This window comes from Mesoplodon densirostris, chromosome 13 (genome assembly GCF_025265405.1).
Source record: "Mesoplodon densirostris isolate mMesDen1 chromosome 13, mMesDen1 primary haplotype, whole genome shotgun sequence".
NCBI classification, from domain to species: Eukaryota; Metazoa; Chordata; class Mammalia; order Artiodactyla; family Ziphiidae; genus Mesoplodon; species Mesoplodon densirostris.
The window spans coordinates 78199799-78225596 of record NC_082673.1 but is presented as its reverse complement, the minus strand read 5'-3'; the positions used below and the strand labels follow the sequence as shown (position 1 = coordinate 78225596).

Sequence of the window (25798 nt, the reverse complement as noted above, 5' to 3'; positions counted from 1 at the left end):
CTGAAAGATTAAGAGTTAAGTAGGCAAAGAAAGGCAGGGGGAAGGTTCCAAATACAACAGCATGTGCAAACATTCTGTGGCAGGAGGGTGCATAGCACTTTTGAGAAACTGAAAGAAGACCAGTGGGTCTGGGGCAGAGAGAAGTGGGGAAGGCATTGAGGGAGGAGGGAGAATTGTACAGAATCAGCTAGAGGTTTGCAGAGCTAAGGTCCTCCCGTGTTAAGGGTGTATCAGGAGTGACAGGTACGAGTAGCATGATCTGATTTATGAATGAAAAGAAACCTTCAGTCAGGTGGAGAACAGAGTGAAAGGGGGTCAGAGTAGCATCCAAGCTGGAGTTGGTTGCTTCAAGTGTTATGGTGGTAGTGGAGATGGAAAACAGTGCACAGATTGAGAGGTTAGGAGATAAAATCCACCTACTTGGTATATACAGATTGAGAGAGAAGGTGATGTCATAGATTGTCTTAGTCCGTTTTGAGCTGTTGTAACAAAATAGCACAGACTGGGTAGCTTATAAACAACAGAAATTTATTTCTCACAGTTCTGGGGACTGGGGAGTCTAAGATCAGAGTGCCAGCATGATTACGTTCTGGTGAGGACCCTCTTCCTGGTTCTTGGCTGGTGCCCTCTTACTGTGTCCTCACATGGAAGAAGGAGCAAAGGATCTCTCTGGAGCCTCTTTTACAAGGTGGCCTTGTCCAAAACAATATCCAATCTGGAGCCATGTATTTGAGTGTCCTTCAGATTTTTAATCTAGCACAGAAATTGGCCAGCTTTCCCTTAAGGGGTCATATGGTGTATATTTTTTATTTTGCAGGCCATATATCTGTTGCAACTACTCAACTCTGACCTGTCACTCAAAAACAGCCATAGATACTATGTAAACAAATGGGTGTGGCCATGTTCCAATAAAACTTTGTGAACACTGTGAAACCTTAGTTTCTTATAATTTTTACATGTCATAAGAGCTGTTCTTCTTTTGACTTTTTTTTTTTCAACTTTTAAAAAAACGATTCTTACCTTAGGGGCAAACAAAAATAGGCAATGGCACGCAGGCCGGAGCTTGCCAACCCCTTGATCTAGCGCATTTCTTCATGGCACTGCCTTGCAGAAGCAACTTGGCCTGCCACGTAGTGGTGGTTAGCTTGTTCTCTAATCGCTTCTATTTCCTGTAAACTTGAAGTTATATCTAAAGGCTAAAACAATCGTAAATTCTCTACTTGCTGTCCCTTTGTATCCCTAGATCATGGTGATAGTAGTATGACATGATTCACTGAGACCAGTGAGGCCTCAGTTTGGAGACGTAGTTTTCTTTTGGTTACAAACAGTTTTCCACTCTTACATTGTTTTGAAAAATAAAACTCATTAATACTGGCAACAGTTTTTAGCAGTAATGGAGTAATGCTTTTAAAGCCAGCTAATTAAGGAGAAAATTAATGGAAAAGAAACATTACTTATCCTTATAAGATGGCATGCCACTAAATGTATGAATCCCTCAGTATTCCCCCCCCATCAGAGTTAGTGATTTTCTGCTTTGCCTTTTTTTCTTCCTGTCGTGCTCTCTCACCCTTACCTCTCATGTACTTAGTTTTTCAAGCTAGAAGTCAATGTTTGTACAGGATTTAATTTTTTTAGTTTACTGACAGTAGGCATACATCTGATAGGAATTTTTAAATTTAAAAGATACTGTCCCTTATATGTCAGAACATTTCGAACAAGTTAAATAAATAGGATTTTGACTGGTTTATTTTCGTGGTTGCATCCTGAATCATAAACAAACTGACTTACATTTGGCTATTTAATAATGAGGTCTTGATTGGGAGTGTTAACCACTTAAGGTAGTATGACAGTATAGCTAATGTTGACTAAAATTCCACTTGTTGTTCGCATGTTACAGAATTTATACTGTGCCCAGGAATAATAATAATAATTACATTTTATAAGGCTTTTAATTTGCAAGATACTTTCACATTCATTTTCCAATTTGAGCCACATTTCACTCCTGGAAGGAGAAATTTTATGCCCACCCTACTAGTGAGGAAACTGAGGCTCAGAGGCCTACTCATTTGCCCAAAATCATTCAGCTGATGAGTCAGGATTCCAAGAATTCTAACTCCAAAGCCCATTCTCTTTCCAAAACTGCAGTTCCCCATTTTATTGTATTTCTTGGAAGTTGCTCACAGATTGAATATTTTTTGATCATCAATTTGAACTTTTCTCTGACCCCTCTATGTTGACTTGTTAATTATCTTAATCACTCTGTTGGTGTTTTCTGGGGAGTCGGTGGGTGGGGTGTGAGAGGCCCAGAGGCCACCCAGGATAGGAGAGAGGAGACAGAAGTGAATCACAGTGTCCAGAAAAAGAAGCTACTTGCTTCCGTAGGGGAGGAAAAACTTCCTCCTACCCTCTTAGGTTCTGTGGCTGAGCCTAAGAATAAAACTGACATGAGGCAGATTAACAGGAGAAAAGCATACTTTTTTTTTTTTTCACATACATGGGAGTTTTCAAAAGGAAAATGAAGACCCAAAGAAGCTTTTAGACCAGAAAGCTTACCGAAAGGCCAAGTGGGGATGTGATAAGACAAAGGGACTTAAGTCATGCAAATTGTGGGACAGTGACTAGGAAAAAATGGGGAAACTAATGGAAGATAGGAGTTGTTTTGGGTTTGGCTGTACAGCTCCATTTCGACTTGACTCCCAGTCTCTGGTGATAAGAATGTTCTCTTCCTGGTACAGGGAGAGTACCTTTCTCATGGGAAACTTTATGACCTATTTTAGGTAGAAAAGGAGAGACTAGGGATCCTTTCCTGCATTTGCTGTTTCTTAAGTGCCTTCAGCTCAAAATAACCAATATGGCAAAGCAGCATATTTTGGGGTGACATCCTGAGCCCCTTCACCAAACTTGACTAAGGTGAAGCAGCCTATTCATCAGAGGATAGAAAGCAGCTTTAATAACTGGCTGGGGAATACACTTCAGGCAAACCACATGTCAGAAAGGAAAGGGCCAAGAGCTATAAGTCACAAGAGATTCTTAGGTAAAAAGGAAGAAATTGGGGGCTTCTCTGGTGGCGCAGTGGTTGAGAATCCACCTGCCGATGCAGGGGACACAGGTTCGTGCCCTGGTCCAGAGGATCCCACATGCCGCGGAGCGGCTGGGCCCGTGAGCCATGGCCACTGAGCCTGCGTGTCCGGAGCCTGTGCTCCACAACGGGAGAGGCCACAACAGTGAAAGGCTCGCGTGCCGCAAAAAAAAAAAGAAAAAGAAAAAGGCGGTGGGGGGAGAAATTGGTGGCTGAGCCAGTGCAGGATATCATAAAGCCCAAGGCTCACCTGGGTCCAAAGCTGAATATAGATCTTTGATGTACACTATGACTTGGGGCCTCAAAGACTGACCCACGTCAGGAAGAGGTAGGTTCTAAGAAGTGGCATCACCTGGAGTTGGCCTCAGGCTGAGCATGGAAGAACGATTTAGCATCCATTCCTGTTAGGGTTGAGACAGGGACACGGAAAGGCTTCATAAACTGAGCCTCCAAGTTAATCTTCAATTTGCTTTTAAAATTAGTATCATAAAGTTCACTAGTTAAATATGCTTGCTGCTGTTTCATTTGTTTTTCACTTTGTTTTCTAGCAAAAGATTGCTTTAGAAAAATTCTGATCTCTTTGCTGCACAAAGGGGTAATGGGCCAGAAGAGACACAGGCCGTTTCTGTGTTCCTAATGCTCATCCGTGGCGGGTGACTGTAGACTGAGCGTGTGAAGGGTTACTGCAGGCAGAAGGACCTCTGCGCTCTTCCCTGGGTTCCTTTTTCAGTCTCCCCCCTTCCTTACTTGAAAAGAAAGTAGATGCTGATTTCCTGTGATTTGGGCCATTCCACTGAACCCCTACCTTGTATTTATAGTATTTGGTAACATTTGTGTGTTAATAGCCCTATAAAGGGTATCAATTGTGAATTCATCTCCTACCCTCTAATTGACATATATGCTGTTGCCCAAATATCTTTGAAGTTTTTTGCATTGTGCCTTTCTCTTGCTGTTACAAATGACTAGAATACGCTCCCCACCATCTCTTGGATTATCCAAATTCCCATTCATCTCTCAAGGTCTGGCTTAATGTTGAAGCGGCACAGCTTGTTGAGGGCTAGCTTGGTAGAAATCAGAGTGAGAAGATACCAAGAAGCAGCCGAAACTCAGCAGAAATAATTTGGGGGTCTGTGGGTAGGCAACTGTCCACCCCAACCATGAACTTGGAGGTTCTCCTAGTGCTAAAAGCTAAAGGGTGTGTGTTTTAAATAGGGAAGGTGTTTTTGTTGCCCATGGCCGTCACAAGCTGACTTCACATCTCGTTATTCCCCTCGTCGCCTTATATACTCGGCAGCAGGATTTATCAGGAACAGCACTTGGTGTGGGGGTCAGATTATTCTTTGTTGTGGGCGGCTATCCTGTGCATTGTAGGATATTGAGCAGCACCCATGGCCTCAAGCCTAGATGCCAGTAGCACTCCCCTCTGTGTGACAACTAGAAATGAATACAGACATTGCTGAATGTTGGGGTAGGGGAAGGCGGGGAGGGGAGAGGTTCGAAGAAGAGAGGAACCGCAGAATCGCTCTGCGTTGTGAACCTCAGCTGCACAGGCACAGTGAGTCTCTTCCAGTTCTCCAGATGCAGTGTGTACCTACACACACCTGTACGTAGAATGCCTTTTCTGTTTCTCAGCTTCTAAGCTTTAGCTCTCAAGATCTAGCTCTTCTGTGAACCTTTGTCATCATTCTTGCGAAAACTGTTATTGCTACTTCTTTGTGCTCCAAAGCACAAAGCTGTAAAATAATTATTTGCAGGCTTAAACGTGTATAGAGAGGGCTTCCCTAATGGCACAGTGGTTAAGAATCCACCTGCCAATGCATGAGACACGGGTTCAAGCCCTGGTCTGGGAAGATCCCACATGCCACGGAGCAGTTAAGCCCGTGCGCCACAACTGCTGAGCCCACGTGCCCTAGAACCCGTGCTCTGCAACAAGAGAAGCCACCACGATGAGAAGCCTGTGCACCACAACGAAGAGTAGCCCCTGCTCGCCGCAACTAGAGAAAGCCCACACGCAGCCACGCAGCCAAAAATAAATAAATTTTTTAAAAAAAGTGTATAGAGATCCTACTATACACCAACTATCGTGCTAGGTTCTAGGGACACAGCATTGAAGAAGAGAAACATTTCTTGCCTCATGTTGCTTACAGTGCAGCTTCTTATATATCACAGATTATATTTGTAGTTCCCATATAGACTGTGAATTCCTGGAAGGCAGGGACCAAGCGTCGGGTCTTGTTCATCACCCCCTAACTCCTTACCTAGTATTTGACATAGTGTTGGTCTTCATAAGTATTTGGTGAATAAAGGAAATAAATAATTTATTGCCCTCTCTGCCTCTCCACTCGTATTACCCTAATTCAGGTTCTCTTCATTGCAGATATGAGCTCTTGCCTGTTTCCAAGTAAACTATCCTGACTCCATTTGCCCCTTTAGATCCCACCTTCTACAAAGACACCAGAAGGAGATGTCCAAAATACAAATCTTAGAAGCCATCAGTGCTTCTTGTTGCATCTGGTATTTTAAAGACAAGTGTCTGTAACATAGCTGAGTCTGCCCTTTTCTGGTCACTCCCTTCCCTACACTTCTCTCCACCAGTCAGAACAGCCTGTAGCTCTCCGTGATCACTGTGCTATTTCAGACCCCAGAAGCTTTGCTTCTGCTGCTTCCTCTTATCTGCAATTTCCTGTCTTCTACTGGGTAATTCCAACTCATCCTTTAAGATTCAGTTCAAGAATCCGTTCTTTCTGGAAGCCTCTTCTGGGCTAACCACCAGACTAAGTTGGGTGGGCCTCCTCTGTGTCCCACAGTGCTAGTATCTACTTGTGATTTCTTAATTGTCTGTTAATGGGAATGCCTTCCCAATTCTACAGTTTATTGAGAGCAGGACTTACATCTTTCATCTTTGTATCCCAGGTGTCCTGCATAGTGACTGACAAACAGTAGGCACTTAGATTTTGTTTGAATGAATGAATGTGTGAATGAAAAGGTTAGTAACAGGACCTTTTATTTAAAGTTTAAAGTTTATTTAAAGTTTCAAATAGAGGCTCTTAATGATCGTGTGTTTTATTTTTGCTTTCTACAGATATTGGTATCAACTTGACAGATCCCATGTTCAGAGGAATTTATAGGGGGGTTCAAAAGCATCAAGGTAAATGTTTCTTTTATTAAGGTAAATAGTTTATCTGTGAAGACAAACTTTCTGATTCAAGGGAGACCATAAGAAGCTTCACCCACTCTTACAATTGAAATATTAAAGAATTTATTATGCATCTTGGATAAAACTATAAACAAAGTGAAACACATATAAGCTATATTGGTAAACCATGATCATGAACATTTATAAAATACCTATTACAACAAAGTGTTATCAAGCCCTTCTTTTTTTTTTTTTTTTTTTTTTTTTTTTTTTGCGGTATGCGGGCCTCTCACTGTTGTGGCCTCCCCCGTTGCGGAGCACAGGCTCCGGACGCGCAGGCTCCGGACGCACAGGCTCAGCGGCCATGGCTCACGGGCCCAGCCGCTCCGCGGCATATGGGATCCTCCCAGACCGGGGCACGAACCCGTATCCCCTGCATCGGCAGGCGGACTCTCAACCACTTGCGCCACCAGGGAGGCCCAAGCCCTTCTTATCTGTAGAAGTTTATAACTTTGAATATAGAACTTTAGATAACCATATGCATAAAAGGCAAACCATAAAGCCGAACAGACTTTTCCCCGTTGTGGTCAACAGAATAAAAATAAAATTGAATGGATAACTATTCATCTATTTTGCCTTATATGGGTATCTTTTTTTTTTTTTAAAGTATCGCTAGGTCTTTGCTTATTATATGATAAGCACTCATCAAATAGTATTGATTTGACTTCAGTAAATATGATTTTTCTATGTATTTTTCTTTCAATAAAGGATAATTATGGGTAAGTGAATTTTTAGTTATATTTTCTTAATGTGGGGTTCATCTTTTACAGATGACTTACGGGATGTGATAGAGAGAGCTGTTCAGATTGGTGTTAAAAAGGTAACATTTCATTTTTGTTACCCTTATGGTTTTTTTTTTTAAAAAAACTAAATTTTGGTTAAAATACTGCAGAAAAGAAGAGAAAGCCAAACCACATTTAGCATTTTGTGATAGGTATTGTCAACATGTAATATTAGCAAGTTAATGAAATAAAATATCAAAATATTCTGTTCTCAGCAGTTTAAGTGACACAAACCTTGTGAGTGTATCTTCCATGTGATCAGAAGTGTAGTAAATGGCCAAGTCTCCCTGGAAAAGTTTTTTAAAACCCAACTAAATTACCAGGCTTCTTAAGAGGCAACTATTAGTAGATTTTGTAACAATTTAGCATTTGTTAGAAGTAAGCAATCATCAAGAAGACATGTATCTAATCACCAAGTTTAGCTTTTATACTATGTATAACATTTCAGATAACTGAGAGAACACTTTAATTTTTATGGTGGTAATTTGATAATCAGGAGAATTCCTACTACTTTTAGAGCGTTCTAAGCAAAAGAATTTTAGTTCGGTGTCAAATTTTTTGAATATAATCAGTATTTTTTTTAAGTAGCAAGCTAGCCCACACATGCACACAAGAAATAAGATTAAGTTCCAAAGGGGACTTCCCTGGTGGTCCAGTGGGTAAGACTGCACGCTCCCAATGCAGGGGGCCTGGCTTCTGTCCCTGGTCAGGGAACTAGATCCCGCATGCAGCAACTAAAAGAACCCGCGTGCCGCAACTAAGACCCAGCGCAGCCAAATAAATATTAAAAAAAAAAAAAAAAAAAAGATTAAGTTCCATAGTGTGGTATCAGGGCACTTAGTAGCTACTGTTTCTAAGTTAAATAAACCTCAGTTTTAAAAAGCGATACTCCTGGCTAAATGAGTTCTGCAGTCTCCAGCTCTAAAATTGTATTAGTTATTATTCAGAAGTAGTAAGGATAAAAGTTACAACATAATTTCTCATTATGTGCTCATTCTTTGCTTGGTAAATCACTTTATAAAATGTTTTTCTGCAAACTCTGAAATACCAAGCTCCTAAATTTTGTCAACTGAAAAAAAATGCATAACCTAAAGGTTGAGAATTATGTTTTATTTGGCATACTTGCTGAATTACCAGGCTTCTTAAGAGGCAACTAGTAGCTGCCTAATCCTCTCAGGTGGCTCTGAGGGACCTTTCCGGAGAGGTAAGGGAGGAGCCAGGATATATGGGAGTTTTGCCAAAAAAACACAAAACAACAACATAAAAAACAGGTAGTGGAACATCAAAAGATTACTGCTAATTAAAGAAAAAAATCTCAAGTTAATGAATTTAGCACTTTTCTACATATGGGAAGATGCAAGAGTCTGGGCTCATTGAAATCATTCCTTTGATGTGCACCTTCACTATCTAGAGCAAGTGTCCTGTTTTTCGCCGTCCTGAATCCCCTCAGGGTGCACAGTCACAGGCGGCTGCAGTGGCTGAGGGCTTGATGACCATAACATCCTTTGTTGACTGATATGGCAGGAGACGTTTTTTGTAGACAGTTTTCGTGTGTCATCCATGAATAGTTTAATCTTAACACTTATAACACACATGGATTTAGGAATGACAGAACTGAAGAACTGAAATCAGATTTACTTGGATATGGTTCCAAATTGAAATTTAATCCAGTACCTTATAGCTTTATGGTAGTGATTAAAAGCACAGTTACGGCGTCACAAACCTTGGTTCCAGCCCCAGCTTCCTCCTTCAGAGCTTTGTAACCTGGGGTGCTTCATCTCTCCAGACTTCAGTTTTCTCATCCCTAAATCAAGAATGATAATAATAGCTAATAAACAGAGTTGTTGTGAAGATTAAATATAGAATGCAAAGCAGTTGATATTGTACCTGGCATAAAGTAAGCAGCATTTATTATGTTCATAGTGGAAGCTGTCATTGTCATCATCATCATCGTCGTCGTCATCATCGTAAAGTGGGAGAGGAAAGTATATGTCCCCTAGCCTTGTCCTTACTTTTTCATCTATTTGGGAAAGTTACAGGTAAACTAAAAGGTAGATTTGATTACAAACTATATTGCATAATTGAAAACTGGTTGTGGGCACCTGATCCTTTTATTTTTTTTTTAATTTTTATTGGCATACAGTTGATTTATAACGTGTTTCAGGTGTACAGCAAAGTGAATGAGTTATACATATATCCACTCTTTTTTAGATTCTTTTCCCATATAGGACATTACAGAGTATTTTATTTTAATTAATTAATTTATTTTTGGCTGCGTTGGGTCTTCGTTGCTATGCGCAGGCTTTCTCTAGTTGTGGTGAGCGGGGGCTACTCTTCATTGTGGTGCGCGGGCTTCTCATTGCGGTTGGTTCTCTTGTTGCGGAGCACGGGTTCTAGGCACGCAGGCTTCAGTAGTTGTGGCATGCGGGCTCAGTAGTTGTGGCTTGCGGGCTCTAGAGCGCAGGCTCAGTAGTTGTGGCACACGGGGTTAGTGGCTCCGCGGCAAGTGGGATCTTCCTGGACCAGGGCTTGAACCCGTGTCCCCTGCATTGGCAGGCGGATTCTTAACCACTGCGCCACCAGGGAAGTCTCCATCTCATCCTTTATTAAAGAATTAGGTAGTGTTAGTAAACAATAGTTTTCTCAATATTTTTGTTAACATGTTTTACAAGCAGAATAGATACTCAGTGTCTATCATTTCAGAAGTTTATCACTCTGTGAAAATGTCTGTTTATCATTTGCACCATCTCCTGTGTTTTCTGTGTGTTCTATTTATGTGTGTACCTAGAATGAATTCTTCATTTTAGCTCAGTGAGTCTCATGAAGTATGCTTTAAAAAATATACCTCAAGTTGGGCTTCCCTGGTGGTGCAGTGGTTGAGAATCTGCCTGCCAATGCAGGGGACACGGGTTCGAGCCCTGGTCTGGGAGGATCCCACATGCCCCGGAGTAACTAGGCCCGTGAGCCACAACTACTGAGCCTGCGCGTCTGGAGCTTGTGCTCCACAACAAGAGGGGCCGCGACACTGAGAGGCCCGCGCACCGCGATGAAGAGTGGCCCCCGCTTGCCACAACTAGAGAAAGCCCTCGCACAGAAACGAAGACCCAACACAGCAAAAATTAATTAATTAATTAATAAAAGAAAGCTGTTGTATGTAGAAAACTTAAAAAAATAAACCAATGAAGTTAATAAAAAATTAAATTAAATCTCCTTTAAAAAGTATATACACACCTCAGTGTGTTTAAATCACTTCCTCAGAAGAATGTGCACTTAAGCAGCACTGCCTCAGCAGTCACCGTCGACACATCGCTCTTTAGTGACGTCTTCCCTTAAACAGGTTAGCAGAGATGGTGTTCTAACTGCAGTGGACCCTGTAGAAGGGCTTCCTTGCCCAGAGCTATACATTTCCCTACAGAGCATTTTATCTATATACATGAATCCAGTGATTGTCAAACCTGGCCTCAGAACCCCTTCATACTCTTTAAGATTCTTGAGGACCCCAAAGAGCTCTTATGTGGGTTCTATCTATTGATATATATTGTATTAGAAATTAAAACAGAAAAGTTTTAAATGCAGTTGTCTTTGAATAACACGGGTTTGAACTGTGAGTTCACTTAGACACAGATTTTTTTCCAGGAGTAAATACGACAGTATTACGTGATCTGAGGTTGGGTGAATATGTAGCTGTGGAATCCCTGATACAGAGGGCCGACGACTATAAGTAACGTACAGATTGTCAACGGCGCCCCTAACCTCCACATTGTTCAAGGGTCAACTGTATCTATTTATTAATTCATTTTAAAACAGTAGACCATTATGTAAAATAAATAGCATATTTTTATGAAAAGTATTTTCTAAACCAAAAACATTTAGTAACACGAGTGGAATTTGTATTTTTTTAAATATCTTTTAAATGTCTGACTTAACAGAAGACTGCTGAGCTTTCATATCTGTTTCTGCAGTCTTTTGTGATGTTACACATCATGTAGCCTCTGGAATACTTCACTGCACACGCGTGACAGGTGAGAGTGAATAAGGCAAATAACATCGTAGTATTATTATGATAATAGTTTTGACCTAACATATACCCTGGAGAGTCCAGGACCACACTTGGAGAACTGTTTAGTCAATACTATGGAATCTCTAATTTAGATGAACAGAATTCTAAGTTCAGAAGTTTTTAGTTATTCATTCTTTCCTAATGTGACCTCTGTCCTCAAGAAACTCGTGGTCTAATAGGAAAGACAGACATGTGAATACATTTTGGTAGGAGTCACAAATTCTTTGTAGTGTGTGTGCGTGCGTGTGCATGCGTGTGCATGTGGAGAGGGTATTCAGGATCCACTCTGCACAGGAGGTGATCTTTCAGCTGAATTTTTTGTTTTGTTTTGTTTTTGTTTGTTTGTTTTTGTTTTGTTTTTTTGCGGTATGCGGGCCTCTCACTGTTGTGCCCTCTCCCGTTGCGGAGCACAGGCTCCAGACGCACAGACGCAGCGGCCATGGCTCACGGGCCCAGCTGCTCTGCGGCATGTGGGATCCTCCCGGACCGGGGCACGAACCTGTGTCCCCTGCATCGGCAGGCGGACTCTCAACCACTGCGCCACCAGGGAAGCCCTCAGCTGAATTTTTAAAGGAGGGTTGGTGTGTGACAGTCAAAGAGAGAGAAGCATTCTGGAAAAAAGCAGCAGGAAAGCACGTTTGGGAAACTGGTTGACACCCTGTTAAAGTGGACTTGTTTTATTTCTTTCTGTTTCAGTTTGTGATTACAGGTGGAAATCTACAAGACAGTAAAGATGCACTGCATTTGGCACAGACAAATGGTATCCTCATATTACTTTTACCCCTCAAAATGTGAATTAAGTTATTTTGAAGAAGTCTTTCTGAGAACTGCCTCAGGTACAAATACTGTAGACACAACAGGAAGATAGACCAATTTCAGTGTGACATGATTAAGATGAAAAAATTGAAAGTGCCCATTGTTATATCAGATGCTTGATGAACCCTCTTGTATTTAATAAGGATTATTTTAAGATTTCAGTTAATGAAAATTAAGTTCACTAGGCACAGAATTTAACCTCAGATATCCCTGATGTAGAATTTTTGTGTATATGCCGTAATGTGTTTAAGATAGGAGTTGCTTTTTATTTGCTCTTTTTTAACTTAGGCTGTGAAAGATCATTTATTAAATATTCATCATGCAGATCAGAGACACTGTGCAAGGTCCCAGGAATGCAAATAATAATATAATATATAATCCCTCATATGCTCATTTTATGTTCATATATTTGCATTTATTTAAAGTCTGTAAAGTTTTGGAGTTGATTCCTACAAGAATCCTAGTTACATAAAACACCTCCTTTATCTGGCATTCATTTACCTAACCTTTTTGTTTGCTTGTTTTTTGCTGGGGAGCAGCAGGGAGCATACTTCATGTGCTAGACACTGAAGAATTAGGCATTCCATGTTATTTTTCAAAATACTGGTTTATTCATTAAAAGCTGTTTTTTATTGAAATCTTTCTAAAATGCATACTTCTCTTCAGGATCCACTGACACGTTTTCTTAGTGATTAAAGTCATAAAAATAATCATCTTCCCAGAAGCTTCTGATGGGTGTAAGAATATTATCTTGCATACTTGTTACTCCCCAAACAGATATGCTTTTAAAAGTTCTCGGATCTCCATTGTCAACCCTTTTCCACTCCTCTGCATATACCTGCTACCTCACTGCTTTAAAAGCTCCTTTTGTGCATGAACATATTCGTGGGAGCCTGAGGAAGGCAACAGGTCTGTCCCATGGGTTCATCAGGTGCAAGCGCCTTAAGCTTCTTAAGCCCTTTTCAACCTCACACTTGTGTTCCACACAACTAAGATACCAAAGTACAGCCTCCAAATAAGTGAGCTTTATTTTCTATTAGAAAAATGAATCCTACTTCCACCTCTGTTACCCTTTTTAAGGGAAAGGAATGCATTTTAACTGTTAATACATGAAACCTGAGTCACATAAACAGTGAATATTAAAGATAAAATTGTAGAATGAAATGTCATTACCTAAGAAACTGTTTCATTTTCCATTCAAAAGGCTCAGTAAATATTAAACTTTGGAAGAGTTGAATTATTTTTACCAGTACATTAAGGCAATTTTCATATTCATGTCCTACTTTGTTAGTATTCCAAAAATTCTTATGTGATTAATCCAGTGCAATTCTGGTAGTTTGACTAGTTTATGGGTATTGTTAAAAACTGACCAGTTGGAATTATTTGATATTATATCATTTTTGTGTATTAAATATAAATATGAAAAAATATTCTGAAAATAATCCTAAGACATTATTTTGTGCTAGATATGTTTTTCAGTACAGTTGGGTGTCATCCTACAAGATGTGATGAATTTGAAAAGAATAACCCTGATCTTTACTTGATGGAGTTACTAAATCTCGCTGAAAACAACAAGGGGAAAGTTGTAGCAATAGGGGAATGTGGACTTGGTAAGTGCCAACTTATCCCGTTAGAGTGACTTTGTTTGAAAATAATTCATTTGTTTTGTACAAGTCATGAGTAATTATTGATTCTTTTTTATCTTTTAAAGATTTTGACCGACTGCAGTTTTGTCCTAAAGGTACTCAGCTCAAGTAAGAAAATTTGTTGTCTTTAGAAATTATCATATTGTAAAATCTTTTTTTTTTTTTTTTTTTTTTTACTTTTTATTGTCTTTATTGAACTTGTTACAATATTGCTTTTGTTTTATGTTGGTTTTTTTTTTTGGCCGAGAGGCATGTGGGATCTTAACTCCCTGACCAGGGATCGAGGCCAGGGATAGAACCCGCACCCACTGCGTTGGAAGGCGAAGTCTTTTTTTTTTTTTTTTTTTTAATTTTACAAATTTAATCAGTTATACATATACATATGTTCCCATATCCCCTCCCTTTTGCGTCTCCCTCCCACCCTCCCTATCCCACCCCTCCAGGCGGTCACAAAGAACCGAGCTGATCTCCCTGTGCTATGTGGCTGCTTCCCACTAGCTATCTACCTTATGTTTGGTAGTGTATATATGTCCATGCCGCTCTTTCACTTTGTCACAGCTTACCCTTCCCCCTCCCCATATCCTCAAATCCATGCTCTAGTAGGTCTGTGTCTTTATTCCTGTCTTACCCCTATGTTCTTGATGACATTTTTTTCTTAAATTCCATATATATGTGTCAGCATACAGTATTTGTCTTTCTCTTTCTGACTTACTTCACTCTGTATGACAGACTCTAGGTCCATCCACCTCATTACAAATAGCTCAATTTCGTTTCTTTTTATGGCTGAGTAATATTCCATTGTATATATGTGCCACATCTTCTTTATCCATTCATCCGATGATGGACACTTAGGTTGTTTCCATCTCCAGGCTATTGTAAATAGGGCTGCTATGAACATTTTGGTACATGTCTCTTTTTGAATTATGGTTTTCTCAGGGTATATGCCCAGTAGTGGGATTGCTGGGTCATATGGTAGTTCTATTTGTAGTTTTTTAAGGAACCTCCATACCGTTCTCCATAGTGGCTGTACCAATTCACATTCCCACCAGCAGTGCAAGAGTGTTCCCTTTTTTCCACACCCTCTCCAGCATTTATTGTTTCTAGATTTTTTGATGATGGCCATTCTGACTGGTGTGAGATGATATCTCATTGTAGTTTTGATTTGCATTTCTCTAATGAGTAAAGATGTTGAGCATCCTTTCATGTGTTTGTTGGCTGTCTGTATATCTTCTGTGGAGAAATGTCTGTTTAGGTCTTCTGCCCATTTTTGGATTGGGTTGTTTGTTTTTTTGCTATTGAGCTGCATGAGCTGCTTATAAATTTTGGAGATTAATCCTTTGTCAGTTGCTTCATTTGCAAATATTTTCTCCCATTCTGAGGGTTGTCTTTTCGTCTTGTTTATGGTTTCCTTTGCTGTGCAAAATCTTTGAAGTTTCATTAGGTCCCATGTGTTTATTTTTGTCTTTATTTCCATTTCTCTAGGAGGTGGGTCAAAAAGGATCTTGCTGTGATTTATGTCATAGAGTGTTCTGCCTATGTTTTCCTCTAGGAGTTTGATAGTGTCTGGCCTTACATTTAGGTCTTTAATCCATTTTGAGCTAATTTTTGTGTATGGTGTTAGGGAGTGATCTAATCTCATACTTTTACATGTCCCTGTCCAGTTTTCCCAGCACCACTTATTGAAGAGACTGTCCTTTCTCCACTGTACATTCCTGCCTCCTTTATCAAAGATAAGGTGACCATATGTCCGTGGGTTTATCTCTGGGCTTTCTATCCTGTTCCATTGATCTATCTTTCTGTTTTTGTGCCAGTACCATACTGTCTTGATTACTGTAGCTTTGTAGTATAGTCTGAAGTCAGGGAGCCTGATTCCTCCAGCTCCGTTTTTGGTTCTCAAGATTGCTTTGGCTATTCGGGGTCTTTTGTGTTTCCATACAAATTGTGAAATTTTTTGTTCTAGTTCTGTGAAAAATGCCATTGGTAGTTTGATAGGTATTGCATTGAATCTGTAGTATGCTTTGGGTAGTAGAGTCATTTTCACAATGTTGATTCTTCCAATCCAAGAACATGGTACATCTCTCCATCTATTTGTATCATCTTTAATTTCTTTCATCAGTGTCTTATAATTTTCTGCATACAGGTCTTTTGTCTCCTTAGGTAGGTTTATTCCTAGATATTTTATTCTTTTTGTTGCAATGGTAAATGGGAGTGTTTCCTTGATTTCACTTTCAGATTTTTCATCATTAGTATATAGGAATGCCAGAGATTTCTGTGCATTAATTTTGTATCCTGCAACTTTACCAAATTCATTGATTAGCTCTAGTAGTTTTCTGGTAGCATCTTTAGGATTCTCTATGTATAGTATCATGTCATCTGCAAACAGTGACAGCTTTACTTCTTCTTTTCCCATTTGGATTCCTTTTATTTCCTTTTCTTCTCTGATTGCTGTGGCTAAAACTTCCAAAACTAGGTTGAATAAGAGTGGTGAGAGTGGGCAACCTTGTCTTGTTCCTGATCTTAGTGGAAATGGTTTCAATTTTTCACCATTGAGGACGATGCTGGCTGTGGGTTTGTCATATATGGCCTTTATTATGTTGAGGAAAGTTCCCTCTATGCCTACTTTCTGCAGGGTTTTTATCATAAATGGGTGTTGAATTTTGTCAAAAGCTTTCTCTGCATCTATTGAGATGATCATATGGTTTTTCTCCTTCAGTTTGTTAATATGGTGTATCACATTGATTGATTTGCGTATATTGAAGAATCCTTGCATTCCTGGAATAAACCCCACTTGATCATGGTGTATGATCCTTTTAATGTGCTGTTGGATTCTGTTTGCTAGTATTTTGTTGAGGATTTTTGCATCTATGTTCATCAGTGATATTGGCCTGTAGTTTTCTTTCTTTGTGACATCCTTGTCTGGTTTTGGTATCAAGGTGATGGTGGCCTCGTAGAATGAGTTTGGGAGTGTTCCTCCCTCTGCTATATTTTGGAAGAGTTTGAGAAGGATAGGTGTTAGCTCTTCTCTAAATGCTTGATAGAATTCGCCTGTGAAGCCATCTGGTCCTGGGCTTTTGTTTGTTGGAAGATTTTTTTTTTTTTTTTTTTTTTTTTTTTTTTGCGGTATGCGGGCCTCTCACTGTTGTGGCCTCCCCCGTTGCGGAGCACAGGCTCCGGACGGCGCAGGCTCCGGACGCGCAGGCTCAGCGGCCATGGCTCACGGGCCCAGCCGCTCCGCGGCATATGGGATCCTCCCAGACCGGGGCACGAACCCGTATCCCCTGCATCGGCAGGCGGACTCTCAACCACTTGCGCCACCAGGGAGGCCCTGTTGGAAGATTTTTAATCACAGTTTCAATTTCAGTGCTTGTGATTGGTCTGTTCATATTTTCTATTTCTTCCTGATTCAGTCTTGGCAGGTTGTGCATTTCTAAGAATGTAAAATCTTAAGGGTGATTTTTAAGTAGATTTTATCAGTTCAGAATGAATTAGATTGAGCGTGAGGGTTTTTTTGTTTTTCCCTTTGTATATTAAGAGTTAAGTGAAACAAATTCCATGCATACTTGAATGGAATTCATAAGGTATGGGAGTATATAGTTCCCTAATTGTTTAACCGTTTAACTTGATTTTAATGGTAGAAACAGGGATGAGTTTACATGATAGACTTTCGATTTTTGTTTGTTTAATAATAAGTGCATTCATACATGAACCATTCCAATAAAATGAATTAAATTCAGTTGTGGGGCATATGATTTAAGAGTAAAAGATATTATTAATAAAAAGAGATTATAGGATTAATCACCAAAGCTAGAAAAGCATATTTTACTCTTGTTGGGTGTTGGATATTGTCAGTTTGGAACCTGAGAATCCTTTCATAGGATCCATGTTGGGAGTGGTGGCTTCTGAGAAAACTCCAAGCTCACAAGCCTCAGAGACTTCTTACAGCCCATTGCCTATAGCTGTTAGCTGGAACTCCTGTCACCAGACTGGTGGGTAGTGTTGAAGGCTGAAAAGAAAAATTATGTTATAGGCTTAATTTAAGACATAAGCATTTTGTTGAATTTCAAAAACAGTGTATTGTCAAGATGGTAAAGCATTAAAATGAGTTTCTAAAGGAGGCTAATTTAGTTATTCATCTATTCAGCAAATATTTATGGAGTAATATGTGCTAGAAACTGCTGGGAACTCATAGTATACTCATAGTGTACAAAACTCTGAATAAGGTATAGTATGTGCTCCTAGAGCCATTGAAGAATAAACAACCCTCCATCCTGCTTAGTTTCTCATACATGAAAGAGGAGTCTGGATCAAATTCTCTCAAGATACCATCTAGCTCTCTCATGATATTTAGTAATTAACCATTTCTTGTCATATGATCTTGATTAAGCCAGCGCTTGATGGCCTGAAGGGACTTTTTAAACCATACCTGCCAGAAGTGTACTTCCTCCCGCTCCCTCCCCTGCCCACACACGCAATCCCAGTGTGACCGGTCCGGGTGAAAGTGCCTCCAGTGAGGCGGAGATTGACCAGTGAGCCTGTCGTACCCTGGACTTCAGGGTCCAGAATTCCTGAAGGACCACGACCAAGTGACACAGGATGGGTTAGCGTAGTGTTCTATGGACTCTTCCTTTCAGGCTTCACAGTTATAGAACCTTTCAGAGCTGTTTAGTTAGCAGCATATTATTTGCCGTGTTTTTCAGGGACATTCACGTGATTACTGGCAGGATTGTTAAATCTCTGTACCTCTCTCGAATATCATGTAGGTCAGTTCACTTAACCTTAAAAGTTCACATATTCACACTTAAAAAGAGAAACAGTTGGCTGTAATAGCTTCTTCGGTTAAGCCCACAGATCTTAATTCCTCCACTTTCATGTCTGTTTTTGGCCAAGATGAGCCTCATGAGGCAAACAGGTTGTGTGGTGTGACCATCAAGGACAGTGGCAGGGTCCTCCATATGACTTTTCATCCAGATGACTTAAACTGATTCTAAAGTGCAACTTAAATACTTTAAACCTGATTTGTGTGTGTGTTTAATGAAAACATTGATAGTATCAGCTCTCTTCTACTGCTCCATCATCTTAAGATCAGAACTTAAAATGTATATGTAGCAGTATATAGTTTATGCTTCAGCACACATGCCAGTTGTCCAGATGTTGATCTGTAATAGAGTTGAACTCCACTGATTAAGTGAATGATTACCAAGTGTCTCCTCAGTCTGATACAAAGAAGAAGTGCCTCTACAGATAAGAGGGGACATAAGTAATTAAAATAGGTTGGAAAGTGCTGCTCCCTCCTTTCCTATAGCACGCACTAACAGCATCACCCCTGTTCTCTGCCACACAGCACTCGACTTGTTTCACATTTTCTCACATTGTAATAAAAGTGTTTGTGTTACCACTTCCGCTCCCACAACAAACGAGTGTCTCTTGAGTTCTTCAAAGGCACAGACCAGGTCTTCCTCATGTTCTAGTTCCTATGGCACCTAGCACAGTACTCTTAGCACATCATAAATGTGCACTGAATTTTTAATAATAAGGAAAGTGTCTTTTTGATTCCTGTAGAGCATGATGGATAAAAAGCCTATAATTCAGCTTTTACTGTTGAGTCTATTGAAAGAATTTAGATTTTGTTTTTTTCTTTTTTTGTGGTACATGGGCCTCTCACTGCTGTGGCCTCTCCCGTCGTGGAGCACAGGCCCACGGGCCCAGCCGCTCCGCGGCATGCGGGATTCTCCCGGACCGGGGCACGAACCCGCGCCCCCTGCATCGGCAGGCGGACTCCCAACCACTGTGCCACCAGGGAAGCCCAAGAATTTAGATTTTGGTCTTTGCTTATATATGCCAGTTGTTCATCTGAAACAATGAACTAGTGTGTGATTGTCATTTTTGTTTGACTTTTTTTTTTTTTGCAGTGCACAGGCCTCTCACTGTTGTGGCCTCTCCCGTTGTGGAGCACAGGCTCCGGACGCACAGGCTCAGCAGCCATGGCTCACGGGCCCAGCCGCTCCGTGGCATGAACCCGTGTCCCCTGCATCAGCAGGCAGACTCTCAACCAATGCGCCACCAGGGAAGCCCTTGTTTTACTTTTTAAGTAAAAACATATAGTCAAAAAAAAAGACCTGTGAGAAGAGAAAAATAGAAAATAAATTAGTATAATGGATTAGGAGGCAAGACCAAAAAAAAAAAAAGAAAGAAAGAAAGAAACCCACTACTGTGCAATAGACAAAATATCTGGAAAATAATGGTAAGTAAAGGCAGTAGATAACACAGTGTTAAAAGACCTTTGGAATCAACAGATCTTTAGGTTTGAATCATAACTGCCTTTTGGTACCTATATATTCCTTTGTAAATCTCAATTTCCTCATCTTTAAAATGGGGATAATACCTCCTGCCTTTCTTAATATTTAGTATGTAAAGGCCATTGTGCCATGCCCAGCACAGAGTCAGAGCTCCATACATTGTGGCTGTTGTATTATTCTTAGAAGTACTGCCAACCTAAAGGAAGCTACTGGCTATAGTTTCTGTTTGGGATTTTTGAAAAGTGCTTTTTAAAGAGCAAAAAGAGAAAAGCAAGAAGACAAGGAAAAGTCCTGATTTAGTTATGGAAAGGTTAGCCTTTAGGCATACCCTGTATTTTCAGTTTCTCTGCCTGGTGCTACTACACTCCTTTCCTTGTTGCAAGTTAGAGTTCTGTTCACTTGAGTGGGAGGCATTTGCTTTGGGCATTTTTCTTGGGGTTTTAGAATGTTAATACTGTGCAGGTTTTTTTTTTTTTTTTTTTTTAATCAGACATCAGACAAAATTTCAAAATAATCATTTGCGGACTTAGGAAACCTCAGATGATGGCAAGGAGTGCCCCAGTCTCTCCTCTGGCTTAGAGGAGGGAGTAACACTGGGTTCAGGTGTACTGCTGGAACGCTTTGGGTCTTCTGGATTTGCCTCAATCCAACTTACAGGCATTCCTTTGAGATATTGGGGGTTCAGTTCCAGACCATCACAATAAAGCAAGTCACAGGAATGTTTTGGTTTCCCAGCACATATAAAAGTTATGTTTACGCTATACTGTAGTCTGTTAAGTGTGTGATAGGATTATGTGTAAAAAAACAATGTACAGACTTTAATTTAAAAATACTTTATTGCTAAAAAAAATGCTAACCATAATCTGTGACTTCAGCGAGTCAGTCTTTGTGCTGGTGGAGGGTGTTGCCTCAGTGTTGGTGGCTGCTGACTGATCAGGGTGGTGGTGCTGAAGGTTGGGCTGGCTGCGACAGTTTCTTAAAATAAGACAGCAGTGGGCCTCCCTGGTGGCGCAGTGGTTGAGAGTCCGCCTGCCGATGCAGGGGATGCGGGTTCGTGCCCCGGTCTGGGAGGATCCCATGTGCCGCGGAGCGGCTGGGCCCGTGAGCCATGGCCGCTGAGCCTGCGCGTCCGGAGCCTGTGCTCCGCAACGGGAGAGGCCACAACAGTGAGAGGCCCGCATACCGCAAAAAGGAAAAAAATAAAAAAATAAATAAATAAAATAAGACAGCAGTGAAGTTTGCTGCTTCGATTGACTCTTCCTATCACGAGCTACTTCTCAGTAGCCTGTGATGATGTTTGATAGCATTTTACCCACAGTAGAACTTCTTTCAAAATTGGAGTCAGTCCTCTCAAACCCTGCCGCTGCTTCATCAACTAAGTTTATGTCATGTCATTTCAACAGTCTTCACAGTATCTTCACCAGGAGTAGATTCCATCTCAAGAAACCACTTTCTCTGCTCATCCATAAAAAGAAACTTCTCATTCATTAAAGTCTTATCATGAGATTGCAGCAATTCAGTCCCGTCTTCAGGCTCCACTTCTAATTCTTTCTAATTCTAGTTCTCTTGCTGTTTCCATCCCATCTGCAGTTACTTTCTCCACTCAAGTCTTAAACCCCTCAAAGTCCTCTATGAGTGTTGAAATCAACTTCTTCCAAACTCCTGTTAATGTTGATATTTTGACCTTTTCCCACGAATCACGAATGTTCTTAATGGCATCTAGAATGGTGAATACTTTCCAGGTTTTCAATTTACTTTGCCCAGATCCATCATCTGTGGCAGCTATAACCTTACAAAATGTTTTTCTTAAATAAGAAGACTAGAAAGTAAAAATTACTCCTTGATCCACGGGCTGCAGAATGAATGTTGTGTTAGCAGGCGTGACAACAACATGAATCTCATTGTACATCCCCATCAGAGCTCTTGGATGAGTGGGTGCCTTGTCAATGAACAGTAATATTTTGAAAGGAATCTTTTTTTCTGAGCATTAAGTCTCAACAGTAGGCTTAAAATATTCGGTAAACCATGTTGTAAACAGATATTCTGTCATCCAGGCTTTTGTCATTCCATTTATAGAGCACAGGCAGAGTAGATTTAGCATAATTCTTAAGGGTTCTAGGATTTTCAGGTTGGTAGATGAGCATAGGCTTCAACTTAAAGTCACCAGTTGCATTAGCCCCTAACAAGAGAGTCAGCCTGTCCTTTGAAGTCAGGCATTGACTTCTCCTCTCTAGCTATGAAAGTCCTATATGGTATCTTTTTTCAACTTAAGGCTGTTTCATCTACATTGAAAATCTATTGTTTGGTGTAGCGACCTTCATTCATTATCTTCACTAGATCTTCTGGATACCTTGCTGCAGCTTCTGCATCAGCACTTGCCGCTTCGCCTTGCACGTTTATGTTATGAAGATGGCTTCTTTCCTTAAACCTCATGAACCAACCTCTGCTGGCTTCAAACTTATCTTCTGCAGCTTCCTCACCTGTCTCAGCCTTCACAGAATTGAAGTTAATTAGGGCCTTGCTCTGGATCAGGCTTTGGCTTAAGGGAATGTTGTGGCTGGTTTGATCTCATATCTAAACTACTAAAACTTTCTCCATGTCAGCAGTAAGGCTGTTTTGCTTTCTTATCATTTGTGTGTTCACGGGAGTAGCACTTTGAATTTTGTTTAGGAACTTTAACTTTGCATTCACAACTTGGCTGACTGGCTCAAGAGGCCTAGCTTTTGGCCTGTCTTGGCTTTAAACATGCCTTCCTCACTAAGCTTAAAACATTTCTAGCTTTTGATTTAAAGTGTGAGACATGAAACACTTCCTTTAACTTGAACACTTAGAGGCCATTCATTGTAGTGTTATTAGTTGGCTTAATTTCAGTGCTGTTGTGTCTCAGGGAATAGAGAGGCCCAAGGAGAGGAAGAGAGACAGGGAACACGCTGGTAGGTCAGAACACACAGAATATTTGTTAAGTTTGCTGTCTGGTATGGGCAAGGTTTGTGGCTCTCCAAAACAATTGCTAGAGTAACATCAAGGACCACTGATCACAGATACAATAATGAAAATACAATAATACAATACAAATGCAATAATGAAAAAGTTTGAAATATTGCAAGAATTGCCAAAACGTGACACAGAGACACAAAGTGAGTGAATGCTGTTGGAAAAATGGCGCTGAGAGACTTGCTTCATGTAGAGTTGCCACAGATCTTCAATTTGTAAAGACAAACAAAAGAACAGTATCCAAGAAGCTCAGTAAAACAAGGTATGCCTGTAATAACAGCTGGTACTCTGAAGTTGAACTTTTCAAGCCCTTGTCCTTAGCTATTGTTGACCCTAAAATGTAAGAAGCAGTAATATTTACAATCAGAGGCAAATTACAGCTTTGCTAAAATGAGCAAATCTAACTCAAAGAATGATCCTCATTTATGAATTTTTAAAAATCTTAAAAGAAGCAGAGAAGTCTCTTAATAGGTGCCACTGGACTTCCCTGGTGGTGCAGTGGTTAAGAATCCACCTGCCAATGCAGGGGACACGGGTTCAAGCCCTGGTCCAGGAAATTCCCACATGCCTCGGAGCAACTAAGCCCGTGCGTCACAACTACTGAGTCTGAGTGCCACAACTGAAGCCCACGCGCCTAGAGCCCAGTGTTCTGCCGCAAGAGAAGCCACCGCAATGAGAAGCCCATGAACCGCAACAGAGTAGCCCCCGCTCGCCGCAACTAGAGAAAGCCTGTGTGCAGCAATGAAGACCCAATGAAGCCATAAATAGATAAATAACTAACTAATAATAAATCAATAAATATATATTTTTTAAAACCTTAGTTAAAAAAAAATAGGTGCCACTTCCTGCCCTTTAACTTCTGTTGTTATTCCTAGTTACCGTAGTGGGTTGTTTCTTCTTTAAAGACTAGTCATTCGATGTTAAGTACCAATTATCCTCAATTTGTATTATTGGGAATGATTTTTTACCACATGGTTTTCTTATGATACCTAGCTGGCTTGAGCACATCGACCTTTCTTTTCTCATATTATATAAAATTCTGTAAGCACGTTGCTTGGGCATCTGTTATTTTCATAAATTGTACTTTTGCCTACTCTGCGATAAGAAGGCTTATTTCCAAGCTGATCATTAGATTCTGTAAATCTGTGGCTTGGTTGTATGGCTGTGTGTAGCCAGAAGCCAAATACAGAGTAAAGTTTACATAATGACTGGAGAACACTTAATTGCTGACATTGGAATTACTTTAGAGGTTACGGATATAGTGACCAGTAGTAATTATTAAAATATTTTTTTCCAAGTGTTCGTTTATATTTCCTACACTGTGAAGTTTCAGCACCATGCTAACTAAAAATATTTTTGCTTATTCTAGTCCAGCAGAATCTGAAAAAAAAAATTGGATAATAAAGACATAGACCACCAATTTTAGGATGACTATTTCTTTGAGAAGTACATTTCTATTTCTAATTTTAAAACGTAGCATTTTCAAGAGTTTTACAAAGGGGGTACTCTTAGGAAAATAGTTGTCTGACACTTCAAGGAGACAGGATATAGGAAAACAGCAAAAGAGACTTAAGTTATACACGGAGAAACTGTTCCCCCAAATTAGGGGCCTAGAAGAGGTAAACCCCTTAAGAAAATAATATGACACCTATTGTCTGTAACTCCTGGTTTAGCTTAAACTACATGACCATTAATGAGAACGAGAGGGAACACTGCTGAAATGAAAAGACACAGAACTCTCACCCCGTCATGTCCTCTGGATATTGTCCTTAAATGCTGGGACCAGGAAGAGGCTTCTTGAAAGCCTCTTGTGTGTTGTGATCTTGGACAAGGTCTTACACCCCTCTGACACCAGCTCTTGTCCAATCTATCCTTGGGTTATTTTGAGGATTAGATGAGACAATGGTATAAGGCACTTAAAATTTTTTTATAAAGTACTCTAAAATGTTCGGGACTGCCATTTTATCATGTAATTTTCATTTTTCTGAAAAATAGAGTATTTCAGTTTTTGTGCTCATTTGTTTCATAAATTCTTTGTGTTTGGTTTTAAAGGGAATCCTTTTTGCTCAGTGGCAATAACTCCTTGTATAACAGCACATAGAAAACACTGAGTATATAAAGCCTGGCTTCTCACTGGAGTGAGTTGATTCCCACTGGTGGTGCTCAGCCAGCTCTCAGGACAAGGGGCTGGCCATGTCTTTTCGGCCACCAACACATGCTTTGGGGAAGGGATCCCACGGGTGATAGGAGGGTGTCCACTTCATTTGTTGGGATTTAGTCAGAAAGCTAGTTAGTACTTATTTGGGGGAACATCTCCATCACTGTAAACTTAAACCTTACAGCTCTTTACTTCTAGTGATCAATGGTAAAGTGCTACCTAATTTACCCGGCAGTTACAATGGAAAAACTAACAAACATTTCTGAACATAATTTTGTAATCCCAGAAAATGAAGTAACCCTTTCAGGAAGTTTTTATAAAAGCTTTCGGCTAGGCCTGATGTGTTTTAAATGCCTGAATTCACTATTTCTGTTCTATCATTTCTAGAGAATAAAAGCCCTTTAACTTAAAAAAAATCATTTGACAATTATTTTTCTCATGCTAAAATAAAATTTTTAATGAGGAAAATTTTTTTTCCATTTTGCAGATATTTTGAAAAACAGTTTGAACTGTCAGAACAAACAAAATTACCAATGTTTCTTCATTGTCGGAACTCACATGCTGAATTTTTGGGTGAGTTAAAGCTAAAATCTCATTTAAAATTTAAGAATTTGCAGAAATCGGGCTTCCCTGGTGGCGCAGTGGTTGAGAGTCCGCCTGCCGATGCAGGGGACACGGGTTCGTGCCCCGGTCCGGGAAGATCCCACATGCCACGGAGCGGCTGGGCCCGTGAGCCATGGCCGCTGAGCCTGCGTGTCCGGAGCCTGTGCT

At 40.3% G+C, this 25798-nt stretch overlaps 1 protein-coding gene across 8 annotated transcripts in view; it reads left to right on the top strand.

The window, feature by feature from the left end:
* TATDN1 (TatD DNase domain containing 1) overlaps nucleotides 1-25798 on the top strand; it is a 43030-nt gene that overhangs the window by 4028 nt on the left and 13204 nt on the right. Inside the window, exons 1-7 of one of the 8 annotated variants that reach the window (XM_060115510.1) lie at nucleotides 6188-6227; nucleotides 7046-7095; nucleotides 8981-9096; nucleotides 11814-11953; nucleotides 13400-13543; nucleotides 13645-13687; nucleotides 25515-25600. In XM_060115510.1, coding sequence (XP_059971493.1) covers nucleotides 11851-11953; nucleotides 13400-13543; nucleotides 13645-13687; nucleotides 25515-25600 — 376 coding nt within the window. In that variant the 5' untranslated portion in view covers nucleotides 6188-6227; nucleotides 7046-7095; nucleotides 8981-9096; nucleotides 11814-11850. Of the gene's footprint in view, nucleotides 1-6161; nucleotides 6228-7043; nucleotides 7096-8980; nucleotides 9109-9945; nucleotides 11080-11813; nucleotides 11954-13399; nucleotides 13544-13644; nucleotides 13688-25514; nucleotides 25601-25798 lie in introns of those variants that run through there. The other 7 variants (XM_060115512.1, XM_060115509.1, XM_060115513.1 and 4 more) reach the window with 7 other exon arrangements.